The 19,332-nt window shown below is 42.1% G+C and overlaps 1 protein-coding gene across 1 annotated transcript in view; it reads right to left on the reverse strand.

Annotated features, from left to right (window-relative positions):
* Positions 1 to 11,973, reverse strand: part of sdk2a (sidekick cell adhesion molecule 2a) — a 79,724-nt gene extending 67,751 nt beyond the window's left edge. Inside the window, exon 1 of the mRNA XM_041062773.1 lies at positions 11,817 to 11,973. Coding sequence (XP_040918707.1) covers positions 11,817 to 11,973 — 157 coding nt within the window. The remainder of the gene's footprint in view (positions 1 to 11,816) is intronic.
* Between the last annotated feature and the right edge of the window lie 7,359 nt (positions 11,974 to 19,332).

Consider the following 19,332-nt stretch of genomic DNA (forward strand, 5'->3'; position numbering starts at 1 on the left):
TCTTTATGTCCCCAAAGTCAGTCTGAAAGTAATGAATTGTGCGTTAATGACAATAAATTACTGCACTTTATTTCCACAGGAAACGGTCTATAAATTGGTCGACAGGCAATGTAAATGTATTGTTTGTGCAGCATAAATCACTAGCTAACAATATGTCACCTGTATATTTCCAAAAGTAAGAGAAATCCTCTTTCAAGTCACCACCTGCTCAATATTTCACACAGAAATAAATTATCTATTTGTTGTGATACTGTGCACAAATGCAGCAATTAGCTATGATGGATACTGGGATAATTATTATTTCAGAGACATAACAGTGAGGTAGACAGACTTTGATACATCAGATCGTTTGTGTCCAGTGAGTAAACAGTATCACAAGATGACAAGATTGTCTTAAATGCTGAAGCCCTTTTGAATGTCATCATGCTGGGGCATTTGTCTGTGTGTGAATGTATGTGTAACTGTGTATGTGTGTGTTGTGTGTGGGTTGTTTGTCTGATCCCTGCAACATCCTCCATCTCCAGGGGCAGCGGTTCCCTCTCTCATCAACCATGCCCAGCCAATGTGACTGTCACTCCCAATCTGCACTGAGAGGGGAGCCCGTGCCTATTTTTATAAATGTATTCATATTCATTAGTCCTGAGTGTCATTCATAGCAGCAGTTCTTTAATGCGGTGCGTAACCATCAGAGGCTGGAGGAGCCTGCCTCCTATCATCTCACAAATTAATAACACAGGCAATCACTGCAAAGGTGCCTACTGTCAAACAACAATGGCTCCTGATTTCCATCAACTGTGCGTACTTCCTCATTTCCACGACACATACAAAAAAAACACTCATCAGTGGTCTCCCCTTGGGGAATCTCAACAAAAATGCCATTGTACCAGCCTTTGAAATGTGAAATCATTAATTTAAGTGAGAATTAATTACAACCTTTTTTTTTTTTTCCCTTGACCCACCGCAATATTCTGCCTCATAACATCTTGGTGGCAGCCGGTTAATTGTGCAGAATAACTGGTGTGAAAGTCGGCTGCTAATGAGAGCAATTAGGCATCAGACTCACACGAGATTTAACTTCACCCGCTCACTCAAAGACAGCATACTTTGCCTTGATTGGCTTGTATGTGTCACATAACGCACATGATGACCTAATTCTACAGTCCACCCGAGCACAAGAGTCAAGTTTTTCTCTATGTGTGATATCCTGGACAAACCCACTCTTCTGCTACGAATGACATCCCTGTACACTCTGTCATAGAAATACTGTTTTTCTCAAATCATTAAGACCCTGTCATATGTGAATGTTTCTCCATATACTGTATGTCTACTTTCTCATGAACCGTTTTGGTCACCGTGCTTACTAAAGGAATGGAAGTGGGCTGTTTCTCAAAGCCTTGCCATGTTTTTTTCATGGCCATTGTTTCTGCTCCACCCCACTTTAAATCAAGAACACAATGCAACCCCCCCCTCTATCCATTCCCCCACCCAACCCTTCTAACCCACCGTACTTCACTCTGGACAACATTAATAAAACAAGCTTTCAATGATGCAGAGTGCAACGCCACATTGGGCTGTGAGCAGTGGTGTGATTAAAGCTTTTAAACACCGCCACCCTTTGAGTTTGCATATGTCAGCTCTGCAGTCTGTGTTTGTAAGAAGGTTGGTAGGGCACACGTTCTCCCTGTTGTTTGCCTTGTCTTTTTTTCTGTTCCTCTATATTCCTCATTAAAGCAGTGAGGGGGAAAAAAAAAGAGTGTTATGTCCACTTTAACATACTGTATGTATATAGCAGTACCAGGCGGCTTCAACAATAAAATCTGAGCATCAAGAGCAGGGCCCACAGAGGAAGATAAAAGAAGAAAGGTAGCTGCTGTGCTGATGTGATTGCAACTATTGTCCGCATCTAACAGTCGTACTTCTTCCTATGACTGCATATCACACAGACCCAGCCATGTCCTTATTGCACTCTTCCCTAACCTCCCTACAGTTAAGTCTTCGGTTGCAGCTTTTCTCTTGTTATACAGTCACAATATTCGCTGTGAAGAATTTGAAAGACACTCGAGGATCAGCGTAACAAGCACTCAAAGAACACATTTTTGATTGGTGATGTCTTCTTACATTCCTTCTCTATAATCTAATGACGGCGACCCCTTGAGTGATTACAGAAATGGAAATAAAGCTTTTTAATTGAATTTCATGAAATTAAACATGGGCCAGAGTAACTTCATTACACTGATATAATCCCACTGACTCTCTCATTTCAGCTGTCCCCACAGGAAAAGAACATGTCCAGCATTGCTACAATAAGATATGTGCTAAAACATTTCCTTTCACAGAAGAAGAAAATTACTCATTGAAAGCCCCCCACTTGCAATTTAAAATAGCTTGACCAGCGATTTGTGAAAGCTTTGAGGACAATGACAGTGAAATTTAGCCTGAGGCTTCTGCAACAGCAACACAAGTCAGAGCAGCTGCACCCTTCATGTGTCCACGTGTAGAATCTGCTCACATAGGGGAACAACAAGAGCCAGCCCAGCCTTTGTTGCTGCCACAATGCTCTCACTTAAGTCAGGCATCACAAATCAGTTTTGAAGCATCATATGTACGTCACATGTGATGTAGATCTGATTTGGCTTTACTCTCTTGGGTAGAGCTCTGTGTCAACCTAGAGTGTGTTAACATATCCAGTGCATCTCCACTGTGGAGACATGGGGCCAGCATTGTCAGAAGTCCTACTGATGCAGTACAGTCCATGTCCCCAACAGGGGACGCTTGGGCTCGTTTGTTTAGGTACGTCACTCTGGCTCTGAAACAAGAAAAGACAGTGACCAAGGCATTTGGGACATGGCAGTGCCCTGCAGAATTAAACAGGCTGTGTCTCAGGCCCCAGTGACAGGAAATCTCACTCAGATCACAAAAGGCAGCACTGATTGCGTCTGACATGAGCATCCTCTTCCATCAGATGCAATGTCTTTGTTTTGTCTGGATTATTTGTGTGTAGGCATTTGTATTTTTTGTAGCCTGTGTGTGTATGTGAGTGTGTTACAGTGAGTGTCTACAGCCTACTTCTCCTCTAAAATTGAAAACTGTGACCTTTTTTCTACATATTGCCCATCTATGAAAGTATGCAAAAGATAAAGAGTGTATAAAAGGGTGATTCCAAATCAAACAGTTAGACTAAGGGGGAATAACCAGAGGTGGGTTGTGTCTAACAGGCCGAGTAAACCACTGAAATACAAGGGTGAATGTATAAAAAGGCTGGCAGTGGGAGAAGTGGAAGGGTTACTGTTTGGGCTCAAACTGGGCACACTAATCCCTTTGATCCCCTCATTTTACTGTCAGCTGTTTCCTAGCTACCATCGGATCTGCACAGAATTTAGGATTTGTGCTACTGTACACTACAGCAATCTCTACCCCACTGATGCAGCGCTCTCCTTTCTTTCCTTCATCAATACCCCACCCAACACCCACTCCACCCCCCTACCCATTGCCTCCTCACAACGTCCATATTCATTTCTCTTTCTATTCCCCTCTCTCCACCACCTCACTGCAGTTGGCAGAGGCTGCAACATGGCAGGGAGACAGGTTAAATTGGAAAGTATTTTGCACAGAGGACCATCCGAACATGACGTTTCACGCTGAAAAAGCTGATTCTGATTTTGTCTATTCACACGAGACACCATGGCTGTGCCCCACTTTCATTAGTTGTGCCGAAAACAGCATTCAAAAACTGGTTTGGTCTTTTGAGAAAGCTCCATTTAGCGATAATGAAACAATCTGCACGCGTGTGTGGATGCATGTGTTAGAGGAAGAAAATGTGTTTGGGTATAAGCGTGGAAGCACACTTTTGCTGTGTGCATGTTTGTGCATCTGCTAATATGCATTAAAGCAATAAAGGCACATTTATTGGATTCCTCTTTCAAGCTGCCTTTGAAATTAAAATAAATAGGCAAATGTATCTGCACCGGATCTCTTTTATCCTTGTCAGTATCAGTTGCTTTCAGAGATGCAATGCTCCACAGACTTCCCGCTTAACCTCTGAGGAGCTCTCCCAAACTGATCCTAAATCATTCAAGGCAGAAACACATGGCGGACCCGATTTGCGTATTGGTGGATTCATGCTTCATTGTCAAACACTGGCTCTCCATGGTCTTGCACCTATTAATCCCGTAAGCATGTAGAAGCAGAGTGAATACCACAAGTTTCTCAATTTGTTGATTTCAATAGAGGCTGCTAGGCTGTATTGATTTTTGTACTATATGCTTACATAATTTGTATCATTCAAGCAGTCAAGCTCTCAAACCACCCCTATTTTTCTGGAGCCCGTGTTCTTTGTGTATGTTTCGATTAAGAAATTAAAATTGTACCGGTCAATTATTTCCTTAGCAAAAATTGAAAATGTAAGGATCCAGGACATTATGGTCAAATATGTCAACACTTGTGTTTAGTTGGATAAATACCCTGATAACTATAAAAAGGTTTAAAAAAAAAAAAAAAGAAAAAAAGAAAAAGAAAAGAAAAACACAGATACCATCAGCCTGAAATGTGTTTTTTTTGTACACATCTCACTACATACAATTTGCCTTAGGAGAGGAAAGCAGCCTCTCCTTCAGTGTCGGACAAAGGCTTTGTCTGGGCTTTCACCCAAGGTTGAATCCCGCCATATGCTTCCAGTCTCACACCTGAAGCGCTTTCATGGCTTGCACTGAGGGGCCAAGGAAAGGGAATCCAGATGTGACATGAGCCAAAGAGCAGAAGCTCTAGTTCTGCTGTCAGGTCCCATCACCATCACATTTCTTAACTGACACTCTGCTGATGTTAGAGGCAAGGACAGTGATCAAAGATATACCAATCAGCTACAACATTAAAACCACCTGCTTAATATTGTGGACGTCCTCCTCATGCCACCAAACCAGCTCTAACCTGTTAAGGCAAGGGCTCCACAAGATCTCTGAAGGTGTCCTGTTGTATAAGGCCCCAAGATGCTAGATCCTTTAAATACTGTAAGCCAAGTCAACAACTTGAAGTCTTCTTCATGTTCCACAAACCATTGCTGAACAATTTTTACAGTGTGGCAGGGTGCATTATCCTGCTGAAAGAGGCATCTGCCATCTGGGAATACTATTGCCATGAAGGGGTGTGCTTGGTCTGCGACTGTGTTTAGATAGGTGGTAAGTGTCAAAGTAACATCCACATGAATGCCAGGATTCCCAGCAGAGCATTAAACCTTCTTATAAGGTGTATCCTGCTTCTATCTCTTCCCCATGTAAACAATGAACATGAACCCAGCCCTCCACATGATGTAAAAGAAAACGTGATTCATCAGACCAGGCAACCTTCTGCCATTGCTCCATGGTCCAGTTCTGACGCTCACCTGCGCACTGTAGGCGCTTTTGTCAATGGTCAGGGATCAGCATGGACACTCTGACTGGTCTGCAGCTAAGTAGCCCCAAGTGCAGCAAGCTGTGATGTACCTTGTGTTCTGACAGCTTTCTATCATAACCAGCCTTAACTTTTTCACCAATCTGTGCTACAGCCCTGTCAGCAGTTCATTGCTTGTCCTTCCTTGGACCACTTTTGGAAGGCCACTGCGTATTCGGAACACTTGACAAGACCTGCTGCTTTGGAAACACTCTGACCCAGTCATCCAGCCATCCCAATTTGGCCATTGCTAAAGCTAAGTATTGCTCAGATCAAGAACTGATTGTTCACTTACTGCTTAATATATGCCATCCTTTGATAGATGCCATTTTAAGTAGATAATCAATGTTATTTACTTGAGGTTTTAAAGTTGTGGCTGATCGGTGTATGTGTACATTGAAGAGCAGCCATGCTCTCATGACAACTCTACTCTGCCAAGCATACCAGACAGAAATTCATTCTCAACAAACCCAAAAGCACTGCAGGATAAGATTATAGGCAGGAATTTATTAGATTTATCTCAGTTGATGCCTTTGCATGTTCCATGTTTTAACATCCACACTGACATCCCTTGGTATCTTGGTTGCAAGCCATTTGTTTACAGTGAAGGTGGAGTCCTGTCAAAATGTGACAGGAGTGGGGAGGGCCTGATGTGGAGTTCTGCCTATCTTGGGGGAGAGGGAGAAGGCAAACGCAGGGAAACAAAAACTGATATCAAAAATGGTTTGGGATACCATGTGTCCAAGAGCAGGACAATGGGGAACGAGAGTCAGCTTTGGCCCTAATCAATAGTGAGCACAAGGCATTGAGATGCAGCAGGAGGCATTTCGCCAGGCCCCCTAGTGGGACTGGTAGGCCTCCTGCCAAGCACAGCCTGAGCAGAGCAGCAAATTCAGGCCTGCAGATGGAGACCATGGAGGCTCCTTCTTTCCAGACAAGATCCTGCCCTTGGATAGGAAGTATGCCACAGACTGAAACAGTTTCTCTGCTCAGCCAGCCCTGCCAACTTGCTGACCCCTGACTCCACTTCCTGCCTGCATGGTGCTTGTACAAAAAAAAAAACCCTACAAAAAGTGTAAAAGTTCGCAATATCACCTGGAAGATGCAGCTGTGATAGTCAAACAGCAGTCAGAGAAAAAGTGGAAGCCTTTTGTTCTCTTCAGTTTCATATGCTGGGACTTGAACTGATTCTTTCATACTTCCTTTCCCATTTATCTGTATTGACTGAAAAAGAAATTTTTGCATGTCTATCCATCACTTACTGCAGGAAATCTTGCTGCTGGTGGTAGGGCAACATAACCAAGTCTTGTGATGGTGGTTTGAGGTCAGCCGAACATCAAGATGAGAATTTATTTATGTGAATGTACAAAGAAAAATGGATTGGTATCACCAGTTCTTTTTACTAGGAGAGGGAGAAAAAACATGGACCCACAACCCCCACCTCCACCACAGTTTCTCCTCCATTCCTCTGTTTCTTTGCGTCTTTTGCCATTTATTCACAACACAAGAATACACTCACCAGTCCCCAGGAGGGGAAAGCTGAATGAGAGCAGATTCAGTGAACACATTATGCTGTAAAAAGCATTGTTTCTCACCACAGTTTTCGGTGAGTTGCCTTTGTGTTGTTTAAATGTTTACATGGAACAGCTTGGGGGCTTCAAGACAGATGTATGGTCCAAGAATACTGCCTCAGTACAATCCCTCTTTTCCCTGGATGAAAGTAATGACACCATTTTGAGGGCTTTTCAAATGTCTCCTTAGAATGACACTTGATGAAGCAGCATGCACAACATCTTTGCTCCCTTGTCAAAATGATATTAAACAAATTAAACGAACAGTGCCACTTCGCATCCCCCTCCCTATCCAAGGTCATTTCCTAATTTTTGTCCAAGGGCCCGTTCTGAGACAGTTTCTCTTTGTTCTTGATAGTTGAAGATGCGCCTCCTGGTCCTGTGTCAGATTGATTAGACTTTTAGCCAAGAGAATTAATATGTGAAGAATTTGTCTGTTTCCCCCTGCAGCGATTCTCCCCTCAGTCTCATCAGTAAACAAGGAGACATGGAAACAAAAGCACTCTCAGCTGTGTGATTAAAACTGGCCCCAAAAGAAGGACTTGTCTCCTCAGTCAATGCTGCTATTATTGAAAAATCTAATTTGTAGCCTATACCTTTCCCAAACTGTATTTTTCATCCAGTAAGACAAAGAAGGGCATTGTGTGGGTAAAGAAAATCAGTCTACAGTATATAATATTGTGGGGTGAAGAATTTTCCTTATCCCACACGGCTGCAGGTTACCATATTAAAAGCCTATCATTAAAAGACAACCCAGGTTACTACATGCCTGCTTTAGCCAATAAAATTCCAAATACAAACTCACATTATACTAATAAGTACTTAACACTAACACAGCAAAAGTCCTGCATAGTAAGTAATAATTTCAGCCAGCTACCCTAATATGGCAGCATGACAGACACATGATGGGAGACAGGACTTGCCCCATGCAAACAGCCATTACCATAACCCCACGGGCAAATGGCAATTACTGGGCAAGGGGTGAATGCCAAAACCCCGTGGTACAAGTTCATTTGATTACATTTCCATTATGAACTAGAAACACAGTTTTGCTGCTCGACTGAGCCAATTAAAGGCCTCCTGAAGCTAAAAAACGTTGACAGCGCAGCAGCCTTATTGTTCTTCAACAATAAAGTAGATCATAATTATTTGTCACCCTTAAACATGTTTGAGGTACTTGCATTTCTCTGTTCTGAAACATTACCATAATTTTTTTTTTTTTTGTTTTTTGAGAATGTATTAGGTTTTTTTCATTCATTTATTTCAGATGTTGCTGCCAGTCAGCACAGATTTTTTTTTTTTTAATTCAGCTGTGATATGTTCCATCTTGGTGAATAAAGCATCCTGTGGCAACATGAATAAACATGTGTAGACAGCATTTGGCAGCCAAAGAAAAAGCAGCCAACCAGCCAGACATGGGAGGCAGGCACTGAAGACACACAAGGAGTCTGATTTGGAAGTCAGGCTGCCACTGCGTTTCACCTGAGGCTGTGCAAGCCACGAGCTGGTCTTTTTGGGCATGAGCCACGTTGAGAAGAAAACAAGCATTTAGTCCAAATTTCAGCAGACATCTGTTAGCGCTCTGGAGTAGTAAACATGTTTAATTGACTACATTTCACCAAACAGGGAGATACATATGTCATAAATATTCACTGTGTGTAATTATGGTATGGTAGCTGAGAAGTTACAGCACTCCCACTGCCACGTCACTATGCCCCATATGGGACTTGTGACGTGATCAAAGTGCTGTAAGTTTAGGGAAACACAATTATTTCATCACATAGGGCTCCAGATTTAGTATCATGTCTAAAATCAAACGCCTGAGGCCAACATGACATCAGTGTGAGTATATGGATCTACTTTTGTGTTGTTACATGTAAAACAGATTAAGCCTTTTATTATTTGTGATGGAGTGTTTTAACTGTGGGCGCAGATGATATGGATCATTCTCTGTTGGAACTAGAAGATGTCTTTGATTCTATTAAAACTGTATTATATTTCTCTTGATGGAGTTGTGTAATCTGGTGCACATTGATTTTTCTCTCTTTCTGTGGATGTGTTTGCATGCGTGTGTGTGTTAGTGTGTCACTGATGTAGATGAATTATGATCTGGTGCCCGCGTTAGAGCAGAGAGTTTTAATCACACAAGGATTCAGAGTGTTTTAAACAAATGCTTTTTTGTAAGCATGGTGGATTATCATAAGATTTAAAGATTTGGAAATGGCTGACAGCTGTCAAGCTGCATAATAACGTACGTCCAGAAAATTATAGCAGCTGCCAGTTGGCAGAATGTCAATGCTGCTATCTAGATTAAAGCTCAATAGACAGGAACATAAGCGTCAGCAAGCACATGCACACAATTTTTCAGATGCATACAACAAGATGGACATAGAAACACAGTCACTCACAAGACACGCAGAGAGATTTCAACAGCAGAGGCTTTCGGGGGGGGGGGGGGGCGGGGGGTAAGGAGTTACAGAGACCGCCAAGAGGCATAGAATGACAAAACCTCACATCTATTTATTTGGTATTTCGATGAGGGGGTCTAAATGTGTCTTAAAATGGCCTGCTGAGAGCAGCCTGTGGCAGGAGAAAGGTCCCCCCGTGGACTCTATCAAGTATCCTCTTGTGCAACGGAGCAGCCTGGAGTATTAAACACAGCAGGAGCCTCAGTAGGAACCTGCTGAAAAACAAGTACATGCCACCTCCGGTTCCCTGGGGGCCTCGTGTGCCTGTGTATCGCCTAATTTATGACATCCTCAGAGGTCCTTTGCTCTCAGGAAATGACTATAGCATCTCTAACTTTAGGCAGGCACAGCCACACTGCCAGTCATTTGCAAACATTGATGCCCCACGAGGATGAGATCTGCTTCCTACTTCAGAAGAACAAGACCTCTCTGGGTGCTGAGTGGATCCCCTGCAAAGGCCGCAACTGCGTCTTCACTAAAGAACCTAGAGCAGCGATTGTGCACCATGGAGGAGGTCCTTCTCAACTGAAAGAGCAGGCAGACAGAGGGTGAATCTCTCACCAATGCTAATGCGCAGCCGGGAACATTCAAGGGGGCCTGAATACCAACTGCAAGGATGAGAAAGAGGTCTGTTTGGGGAGGAAAGGTAAAGCCCTGTGAAGTATCCTAGAAGCGCTCAACAGATCCTCACAGACTCCAGGCATGTTAGCTTGAGAAAAGGATGGTAATAACAGCTAGAGGAACTGTGACCTGCATAATAAGAGACGCCTGAGACTCTTTTCAGATAAGGTTGGGAGCACTTTAGAGCAATGCGACCTGTTCAAAGACAAACAAGCAAAGGGATTATGCTGCTTTTAGCACTTTGGTGCACCGAGCATTGTGATTATAAGATGGGGAGTGCATAAAGGAACCGCTTCTCATATGAATCAACTTCTAATACAGGACTTTTTTCTCCATTGGGACCTATTGAAGGAAATGCCTCAAGGATTTGTCTGACAAACATGCGTCTTTCTTTTGTCGTTCTGCACGCCACTCCGTAATAAAAACCATGACCTTGTGGTTGAATTCTGAAGCGTAAGGTTCAGGCAATCTAATGTGAATATACATCAAGTCTGCTGATGAAATTCATAGCCCAGTAAGCCCATGCAATATACCTTGTCCTTTATCAACTTACTTTCAGTTCTTGTAACAACTGGTATATAATTCCAATTATGAAATATGAAAGCAGGAAGGTTTTGCTCTTGCTGACTTTCTGTCTCTATCTAGCATCTACTGTATATCTCATTACCATGTCACTGGTCAAGAGGCACAGGTCATCCAGTGACAGATGACAAATGATGACATGCCACACTAATTTCACAGTGACCGTATGATTAGTGTAGATCATTTTTATGCCTTTATCTGAATATCTATGACCGTACTGGACATGGATGAAACATAAATGTTTTGACTTATTTATTTTGAACTATGAACATTACTTTCACACAGCCTGTGAGTAAGAGTGCAAGAGCGTAGTGGACATTAGGCAAATGTAATACAGCCTTCAAATAATGGCCCTGCTTCATTGTCCCATAGTCATATTCATACAAGTTAATGACTGCCTCTGCTATGCTATTAAGGTGGCCTACAGGCAAAAGGGGCAGCTCAATATGCAGGCAGTGGAACAATATATTCTGGGGTTTCTCAGCAGGGTCAGCGGTCTTTCTACAGATTTCACTTAAGATTAAAAACATTTTACAGGTCATGTGAACCCTTATAAAAAATAACTATTCACCCCAAGCCTTTTTTAACTGTTACAATCAACTGTAAAACAGTAAATCTAATACGAAAATGTTATATCTAGAAGATTTAAAGTCACTAACACAGAACTCTTTAAAGTGATAGACTGCATTATAATAATTGTTGGATGAATGATGGATTTTAGATTCCTCAGAAATATGCTAACTCAAACCAACCAACATTTGTTCCTAAATATTAGAGTCCAGTTTTGCAAAGGCAGGATGTGCTCCTCGAGCGTTCAGAGCTTGCAAGTGGCCTTGTGCTAACGGTGGGCGATGAGGTGGAGGTGGAAACAACAGTTTGCACACGCTGTTGTTTGAGAAAACGAATTTGACAAAAACGAATCTTATTTAGTGTGTGCCAGGCACTGTACTGTAACTTTGACTGTGTGAGCAGACCTTCAAAAACATATAGCCTAATTTAGGAGCAGTTTTTGTTTGCCATTTTGTTGTCCTAACCTTATCCACCAATATAAATCCCTATCACAGACTTTCTAGCGCGCTTCTCTGCTCGCTTCAAACAACAACAGTAGCTACACTATGTGGTTTTAAAAACAAATCTGAGTTGCACATCTTACCTTGAGCCTGAGCGCCGAGGATACAAGTCGCCGACAGCAGAATCCAACAGGAGACCCACACCTGTCCGACCTGTCCAGTCCGTACAGCGGTGACCATGGTCCACGGCGCCACCGTCGAGCCGCCGGTGCGCCTTCCCCGTCTCCACGCTGGGAACATGTTGCTCGGTGGCCACACTCTCCCGGGAAGAGTCCTGGCTGCTGCTGGTCCTGTGCGTCAGACTGCTTCTCACTGGTGATGAGGGTGAGTGACTGGGGGAGTGTGGAAAGAGCTCAGTCCGTCAGAGAGCACCAGGCATGCAGACAGGCACGCGGTAGTATGAAAAGCCTGTGGACAAGTCCTGCATGAGCAAGGCGGAGTCAGTCCAATTGAATTTGCTCGGCTGTCAAGTGTGCGAGACAGAATATTGACATCATCTTCTTACTGCTCCGAACAACCTCTGAATGTATCACAGAGCAATATGAGTGAAATAAAATTAAAGGACATATGACGAGATGTTCACTGCATATAGTCTTCAAGTTCATGTGATGTCTGGATGACAGCTTTTGCCTAAACTGAAATTTGTCATAAGTCTTCTGATTCAAGAAAATGACTGTTTACATGTTTCCTCCACGGATGCCGTTCTTCAGCAACTGTCTTTGAGGACGCCACTTCTGCGAAGCCACCTGCTCCCTTTCATTACCCAGTGGCCAGCAGTAAGGTTGCACTGTGACTCCCAGGTGTGTGTTTGTCTGCTGTTTGCAAGTGAAAACCGACTCAGACTACCTTCCTACACAAATTAAAAAGGACTCCTTATGCCCACAAAAATGATCTCTATTGTGCTCCAGTTCTGTCAGTATGGGTGGTCGCTAACCATACATTCGGCCAGTTTTTTTAATGAATTGACCATCACAAAGACTACACCAGTGCGCACAGCCTGAGCCAAGCGAGGCTCGACCATGTGCTCTGTACGCTATTGCCACCACGCGGCAGAAAGTGGTAGGAAATATCTTTTTGGACAGCTATGATTGATTGCTGACACATTAAAACCAAAAGCCTGGATTTCAAAACTACCAGATGACAACTAAATCTTAACAAATAGCTGTTTTTTGATGTTTTTGCTGCTAAGGATAAAGTATTAACTGGGTCACAGACTAAAAGTAAGTGGTATGAGCTGTGCTCTTTTAACTCTATTTCTTCTGCACTGGCCCCAGTAAACCCTGGATCTGTGGTGTGGTTCAACGCAGAACAGCCTATACTGTTACATAGACAAATAGCATAGGAAATACCTGAACAATTTAATGTGATCCAGGAATTAGTCTGAGATCAATCAGAATGGCAGACTGTTGCCATCTGTGAATCAGACTGTTCCATCTATCACGAGACAAAGGATAAAGGGGCAAGTTTAAGCACACAGAAATGCCAGGCTCTCCTGAAAACAGAGGAGGGTACATATGGGCTATGATATAAGCTTTGTTGTTCCTGCTCCTTTTGAACTCGCTGAAAAACGCATGCAGGGCAAGGTAAGCTTCAAAGAGCTGTCAGAATATTTCTGCCTTAAAAACATATCTGTGTGTGTGCCATTAGATTGTGTGAGTTTTGAAGACCAGCAGTAATATTGACTAACAGGGAACATCCAAGCTACTATGAGCTGGGTAAAGTCTGCCGCTGATTTTCAAAGGGCCAAGTTAAAGTGTAAACAGAGGTGGTACTCTCTGCCTGTGGGATGTTGCCTCACCTCAGTCCCTTTTATGCTGTGCTTTTTATAATCCCACAGTGAATCTGTTCTCCCGTCCTTTATTCTACAAATACCAACTTCCCTTTTCCCTATGTCTTACGTCTCATTGCTGCCTGGGGCTCATTTGGTGTCATCCATTGCTCCCTCCCTTTATTTCCTCTCTCCTCACCCCGCTGCCACCCCATGCACCAACCTCCTCCTGATAATGATGTGCTGATTATGAGGCTCTTAGGCCAGCAGATTGCTCTTCAGTCTCATTCGCATGCAGTGGAAAATTGCTGCTGTCTTGGAGCACCCACCCCGCTGTGCGTATCGGGCAGGTTGACATTAGCAAGCTGCTGGGAACGGTGCTCAGGCACGAGGGCAGGTGCTCTGTCTCCGTCTCAAAAACTGTTCTGCAGCAGGAGAGGCAGAGGCTGCCTGATACTGAAGCCACACTGGGGGGTAGGGTGGGTGGGGCGGCACCACAGGATGGTGTCAAACAATAAGGTATTGTGTAGCTGACATTTATACTTACACTTACAGAAAGTAGCAAGTTTTATTCGCCAGGTGAGACACAGGGTATTACAGTGTTACACAGAACATAAAAACAGACTCATTTACTGACCTACAAGCATCACAACTGCTCCAGTAGTTGATGTAAAGATCAAATCAAAGATCTTTCTAATCAAAGTGATTCGGCTATATGACAAGTAAACTAAAAGTCTAACCCTTCAAAGCTGAATCTGTAATAAACTTACTTGCTAAGATAGATGCTCTTTGCAGTGTAGCATTAACATAAATTGTACTAATATAACTAATCAATTCTTCTAAGAGGCATCTTTCACACATAAGTATTGTTTTTTTGTTGGTCTTCTTTTGTTATTTTCTGTTAACAGCAGTATCGTGGAATTTTCTACCATGTTCCCAGGGTCACTGGCAGTCACTTGGCAGGTTATTGTAGTTCAACATCAGAGGGACCGCAACGATAATGTACTCCGATACAGCGTCACAACTAAATAAATGCTCATGTTGGTGTGGGAGATGGGGAATGCACCATGGCCTTTCGAAAGCTGTTTTCATTCCATCAGCTCGCCTGATTTGAAATGGCTTGATTGAAATGAGCTTTATTTGAGATTGGCCCTGTGCTGCCTCACTTATGCATGCAGGCATGATAGTGCAAAGGGAAACAAAGTGGCCATGAAATACCAGTCTCTTCCTATCACATCTGTGGGTGCAAACAGTAACGTTACCACGGTCCATCTGTTTAAACAGAAAAACAGTCCAGCCATTAGCTTCCTCTTTGTTCTTCACTCTCTGTGTTCCTCTATAGATGCTGCTTCCATTTGATACACATATTTCTATTGCTGATTTTCCAACATGGATGTGCTTTCCTCAGGAAAAAAAAGTGTGATCTCTCACCAGTGCTAGCACACACACACGCACACGCGCAGTACATACACTATACAAAAGTTGCTGCATCAGTCTTGGCACTTCATCTGTAGTGTCTCACAGAGAAAGTCTGATTTCTGCCCAGTAACAGATCATCTCACTGCTCCTTCCCTGAGACAGCGATAAACCCCAAACTGCTAATTCAAACATGGAAAATACAACCAAACTGCTGCCTACAAGAGGCATAACTGCACCTCAGAAAAGACACCATTTTCGCCACACAACAAAACCCATTTTGTATATCTTTGTGCATCTTCTGGACTTACCAACTGAAATTCTTTTCATGGTTTCACCATAACAAAATAAGTTTCCAAATAAATTATTCTGAACAGTAGAATATTGACTTTAGCATCTACAACATATAAAATACCTGTTAGGTTATCTAAGTTTATGAGTTAAAAAAAAAGACAATACTGGGTAGGTTTCAGAATGTTAATAATATGAAAATATTATACCGTTATTACCCAAGGGACAACTCACTTAGGAATATTGCCTTGAATCAGTAGCATAATTGGTCTCCTCCAGTCTCACTTTGATGTAAATAACATTAGCAATTTTCCAGTCATTTTGCATTGATCTTCCACTGCAGAATTCTGCCCCAAGAAGTAGCTGGAAATTGAATGTCTTAAACTGGAGATGTGAAGTGTGCATTTCATTCAAGTTGTCAGAGAAACTGCACCACCTGAAAGATACAACATTATTGGGATTGATTCTGTGCCTCGCCTGAGGCAATTTCTGTCCACCATACACTGACGGAAATGAGCACATGAAATGGTATAAACACATGCACACGCATTACGTTTAATGACCACCTCAGAGTCTAACAGTTGCATTGTGACTTCACGTTATGCTGTAGACTGCCACTCTAGGGCCAAGTCTTTATCAAACTGTTTGCTTTCAGAACAGTTCTTTTCGTGAATCCACCAAGTTACCTGACAACGTGACATTTGTATAGTGATTGTTGTGTCCTGTTTTATGTTCGCATATATTCCTCCTTTCAGTGTCACTCCCAGTGACCTTCTCCACACTTAGGTGGCAATTTATTGTTTCTACTTCCTCTCTGAGTCCTTGTTTAGAATGAATAGCTTGAAAAAGAAAGCACTGCTTGTGAAAATTGTTTTTTTTTTTGTTTCTCTCTTCTGTCTCTCACTTAGCTGGCTCCATCTGAGCAGCTGATAGTGTGAGAGCTGTAGCACTGCAGCATAAAGAACAGTATTTTCATTACATGTGGTCACTCTGAGCTGAAGAGAGAGTGAAAAATTAGTTTATAGCACAACATAGATAGTGATACAATCAGAGTTTATCACATTGTGCCACAGAGTTATGAGATTTTGTTCTAGCTAAATTGAAACACACCAATCAACAATTATTCCTTGCATATGAAAAGCGGTTCATTAATCACGAGACAGTTTGGATCACTGTAGACAAAAGCAAGCTAAAAATGTGACAGAGAAAAGCAGGAGAGAGCATATCCCTGATAATTTTAGATCACCGGCTGATAAAGGTCATTTTTGTCATCTTCGTATTCAGCTTCTAGAAGGTAATTAAAGCAGCTATTTACATGCATAGTAAAATAATATTTCCCCATAAACTCTCAACTCTGCCTTTTGGCTGATCGCATCATACTGCTAAATCCTTGAGCCCATAAACCCTGCCATGGTATATCATGGCATTATAAAATACCCTGGGCACACTAAAGATTAGGTGGGATGAACAGAGATATAGAAGCCAGAGGTCTCTTACGATTTCACACTGGTTATAGCTTGTGAAATTCTTCCCTGTAGCCGTCACTCTGCCATAAGTCTCTTGTGTGTACGGCACTGTTGCAGCATACCTGTTCAACCCGACGTCAAAACAGAGACGAATCCATATCGTAGTCTTAATAACATTATGAAAAGGCTCTCTGTGGACGTGATGCCTGTTTCTGGGTGTTCATTACAGCCTGGCAATGCTTCAGTTTGTCTGTAAGCAATACAGGAGGCAGAGCGATAATACCCTCTTGAGTTTAACAAAGTGTGAAGATTCTAAAACCTAATGATTTCCAAAACCAGCACTGTTATATTCACAGCTAGCATGGGCAGAATTTTAAAAACACATACAGCAGGTTCAGCCCAACTGAATTGATCCCACAGAGATGAAACTATTGTCTGCTTGGTCTGCATACATTAACTGCATTTTCAACACAATGAATTATGGGGCAGAATACATGTAATCAGATCAGTGCTTTTGAATTATTGCACTGCAAGGATGCCATTGCACCATGTTATCTGGCTAAACTTAAGCCAACTGAATTGCCAAAGTGGCTTAGCCCGAGACAGGGTGATTAATGTAGTTTTCAGGAGTTTGGGCTGTGGTGTAATGTAAATGAATGTGGTGGAGCTGGAGTGCTCCCATGTGGATCAGGCATTGTTTGGGCTGTCTGGAAAACACAAGACAAGGTGTATACAAAAATTAGAATTCAGTCCAAATGCTCTGCGCCCTCTCCTTCTTATTGTCAACACAATCACTGCATAAATGAGATGACTATAAAATGAGTGACTCATCCTTTCCAAACATCATGGCATGTTAGAGCACACAGCTTTATGGTAAGTTTCATCAAATGTACATAGTCAGCTAGAGAAATTTACACTCTGACTAACATAAATCACTATTTATACAGCAACAAAAAGATAATGCAGCATACACCTTTGACATACCAACGATTGGTTATAATGAGTAATGACATCAATGATTCTCACAGATGTCTTGCAAGAGCATTTTCTAACTGTCATTAGGAAATTATTTCTAACTGTCATTAGGAAATTATTCCCAACTGAGAAATGAAAGCATTAGCAACACAATCCTGTCCTGTAAATGAAGCTTGAAAAACTACTCCTTCCCTCTTTTCTAATGTAATTGGCCACACTGCTGGTCAATTACATTAGAAAAGAGGGTCATCAAATCTCCAATGAGATTAGATGACCTGTTAACTGTTTATTGGCAGTATTTGTAAGATATGCCATAAAATGACATATTGATTTTCATACAGCAGCAATAAAGTGAGCTGTAAAGTACATCCAACCATAACACAGTTATAACAGCATCAAAGCTGATGAGATTTGATGGAGCTGTTCAGACTGAGAGTTTATATTCTTGATGTAATTTCTTATTTTCGGCATGCAGCCCACGTCCTCCACTGTTTAACACCTGAGTGTTAAAGCCACACAAGGTTAACAAAGCAAGGCATCATTTTCATTAGAGAAGCCACTTGAGCTAATCATAGAGAGCTCTTGTGAAGTGATTATGTCAAAAACATAATTAGTGTCCTTGTGACGTCAAGACAGTGCGCTTGAAATTGGGCAGCTGCTGTAACTTCAGCAGACACACACTTATGGTAGAGGTCAGTTCTGTCATTAGGAGCATGGAGCCAAAGCTTTTATCCTGGTACTGAATATGGCTGCTCCATAAATTTGATACAGTGCCAACGGGCAATCATGTCCTTTAAGTCCATTAAACATTAACCACTGAGCAGGCCCGTGGTTGTCTTATTGACGACAGTCTTGGATTGAAGAGAGTAAGCGCATTCCAGGTTTATATATTTCCCCCTTAGGCAGTTAGAAAGGGGAGTCAGATATTATCTCCTGTTGATGCAACAGCCTGCATCAGTCTATACAGTCAGCCTCCAAACCTCCAGGAAGAATGCCTGCAGGCTTCAGCAGTCTCAGTAGTCAACAATTGAGACCTTATCTATTCCCAAGCGCAAAGCCTTTATGTTTCAGCTTGGGGTTTACCACTGTCAAGAGATCATAGTCAAACACATCAGAAACAGCTTTATCTCCATCATTACTGATGTTTCCCTTTCCAATATTATGTACATTCTCAGCACATAGCAACCCTAGGAAGAAAAAAAAACTTCATTAGGAATTATCTTTAAAAGACACTGCTGTGCCTCGGCTGATGTCATCCCCAAGTAATTATGCTGTGATAAAATAGCTAGAATCAAGTGTAGTTAAATTATGCAAGACTATCAACACAAAAAGGTTGAAAGTGTATAGAAAAACTAGAGTGATCTGTAGAATTTATATATTCTACAGATCACATTTGCTGGAGAAATTCTGATCTTGACCTAAAGTTTTTCTGATTCTGAATCCTGCCCTCACAGGTCTTTATTGACTTAACTCTGTTGTTCCTGATTCAATATCAGCTGCCTCATGAGATGTCAGTGAACATTTCTTCACTGCTTCATCTTTAGGATGAATGATTTCATACCATAAATCCAAATATGAATGCACTGAACAAAGAAAACATGTTGAGAGCACCCAGAGAACCTCTTGCCAACTTAAATAAAAGTTTTCTGGCGGAAAAAAATATAGTTCTGTAATCTCAGTGCG

This window comes from Toxotes jaculatrix, chromosome 18 (assembly GCF_017976425.1).
Source record: "Toxotes jaculatrix isolate fToxJac2 chromosome 18, fToxJac2.pri, whole genome shotgun sequence".
NCBI classification, from domain to species: domain Eukaryota; kingdom Metazoa; phylum Chordata; class Actinopteri; family Toxotidae; genus Toxotes; species Toxotes jaculatrix.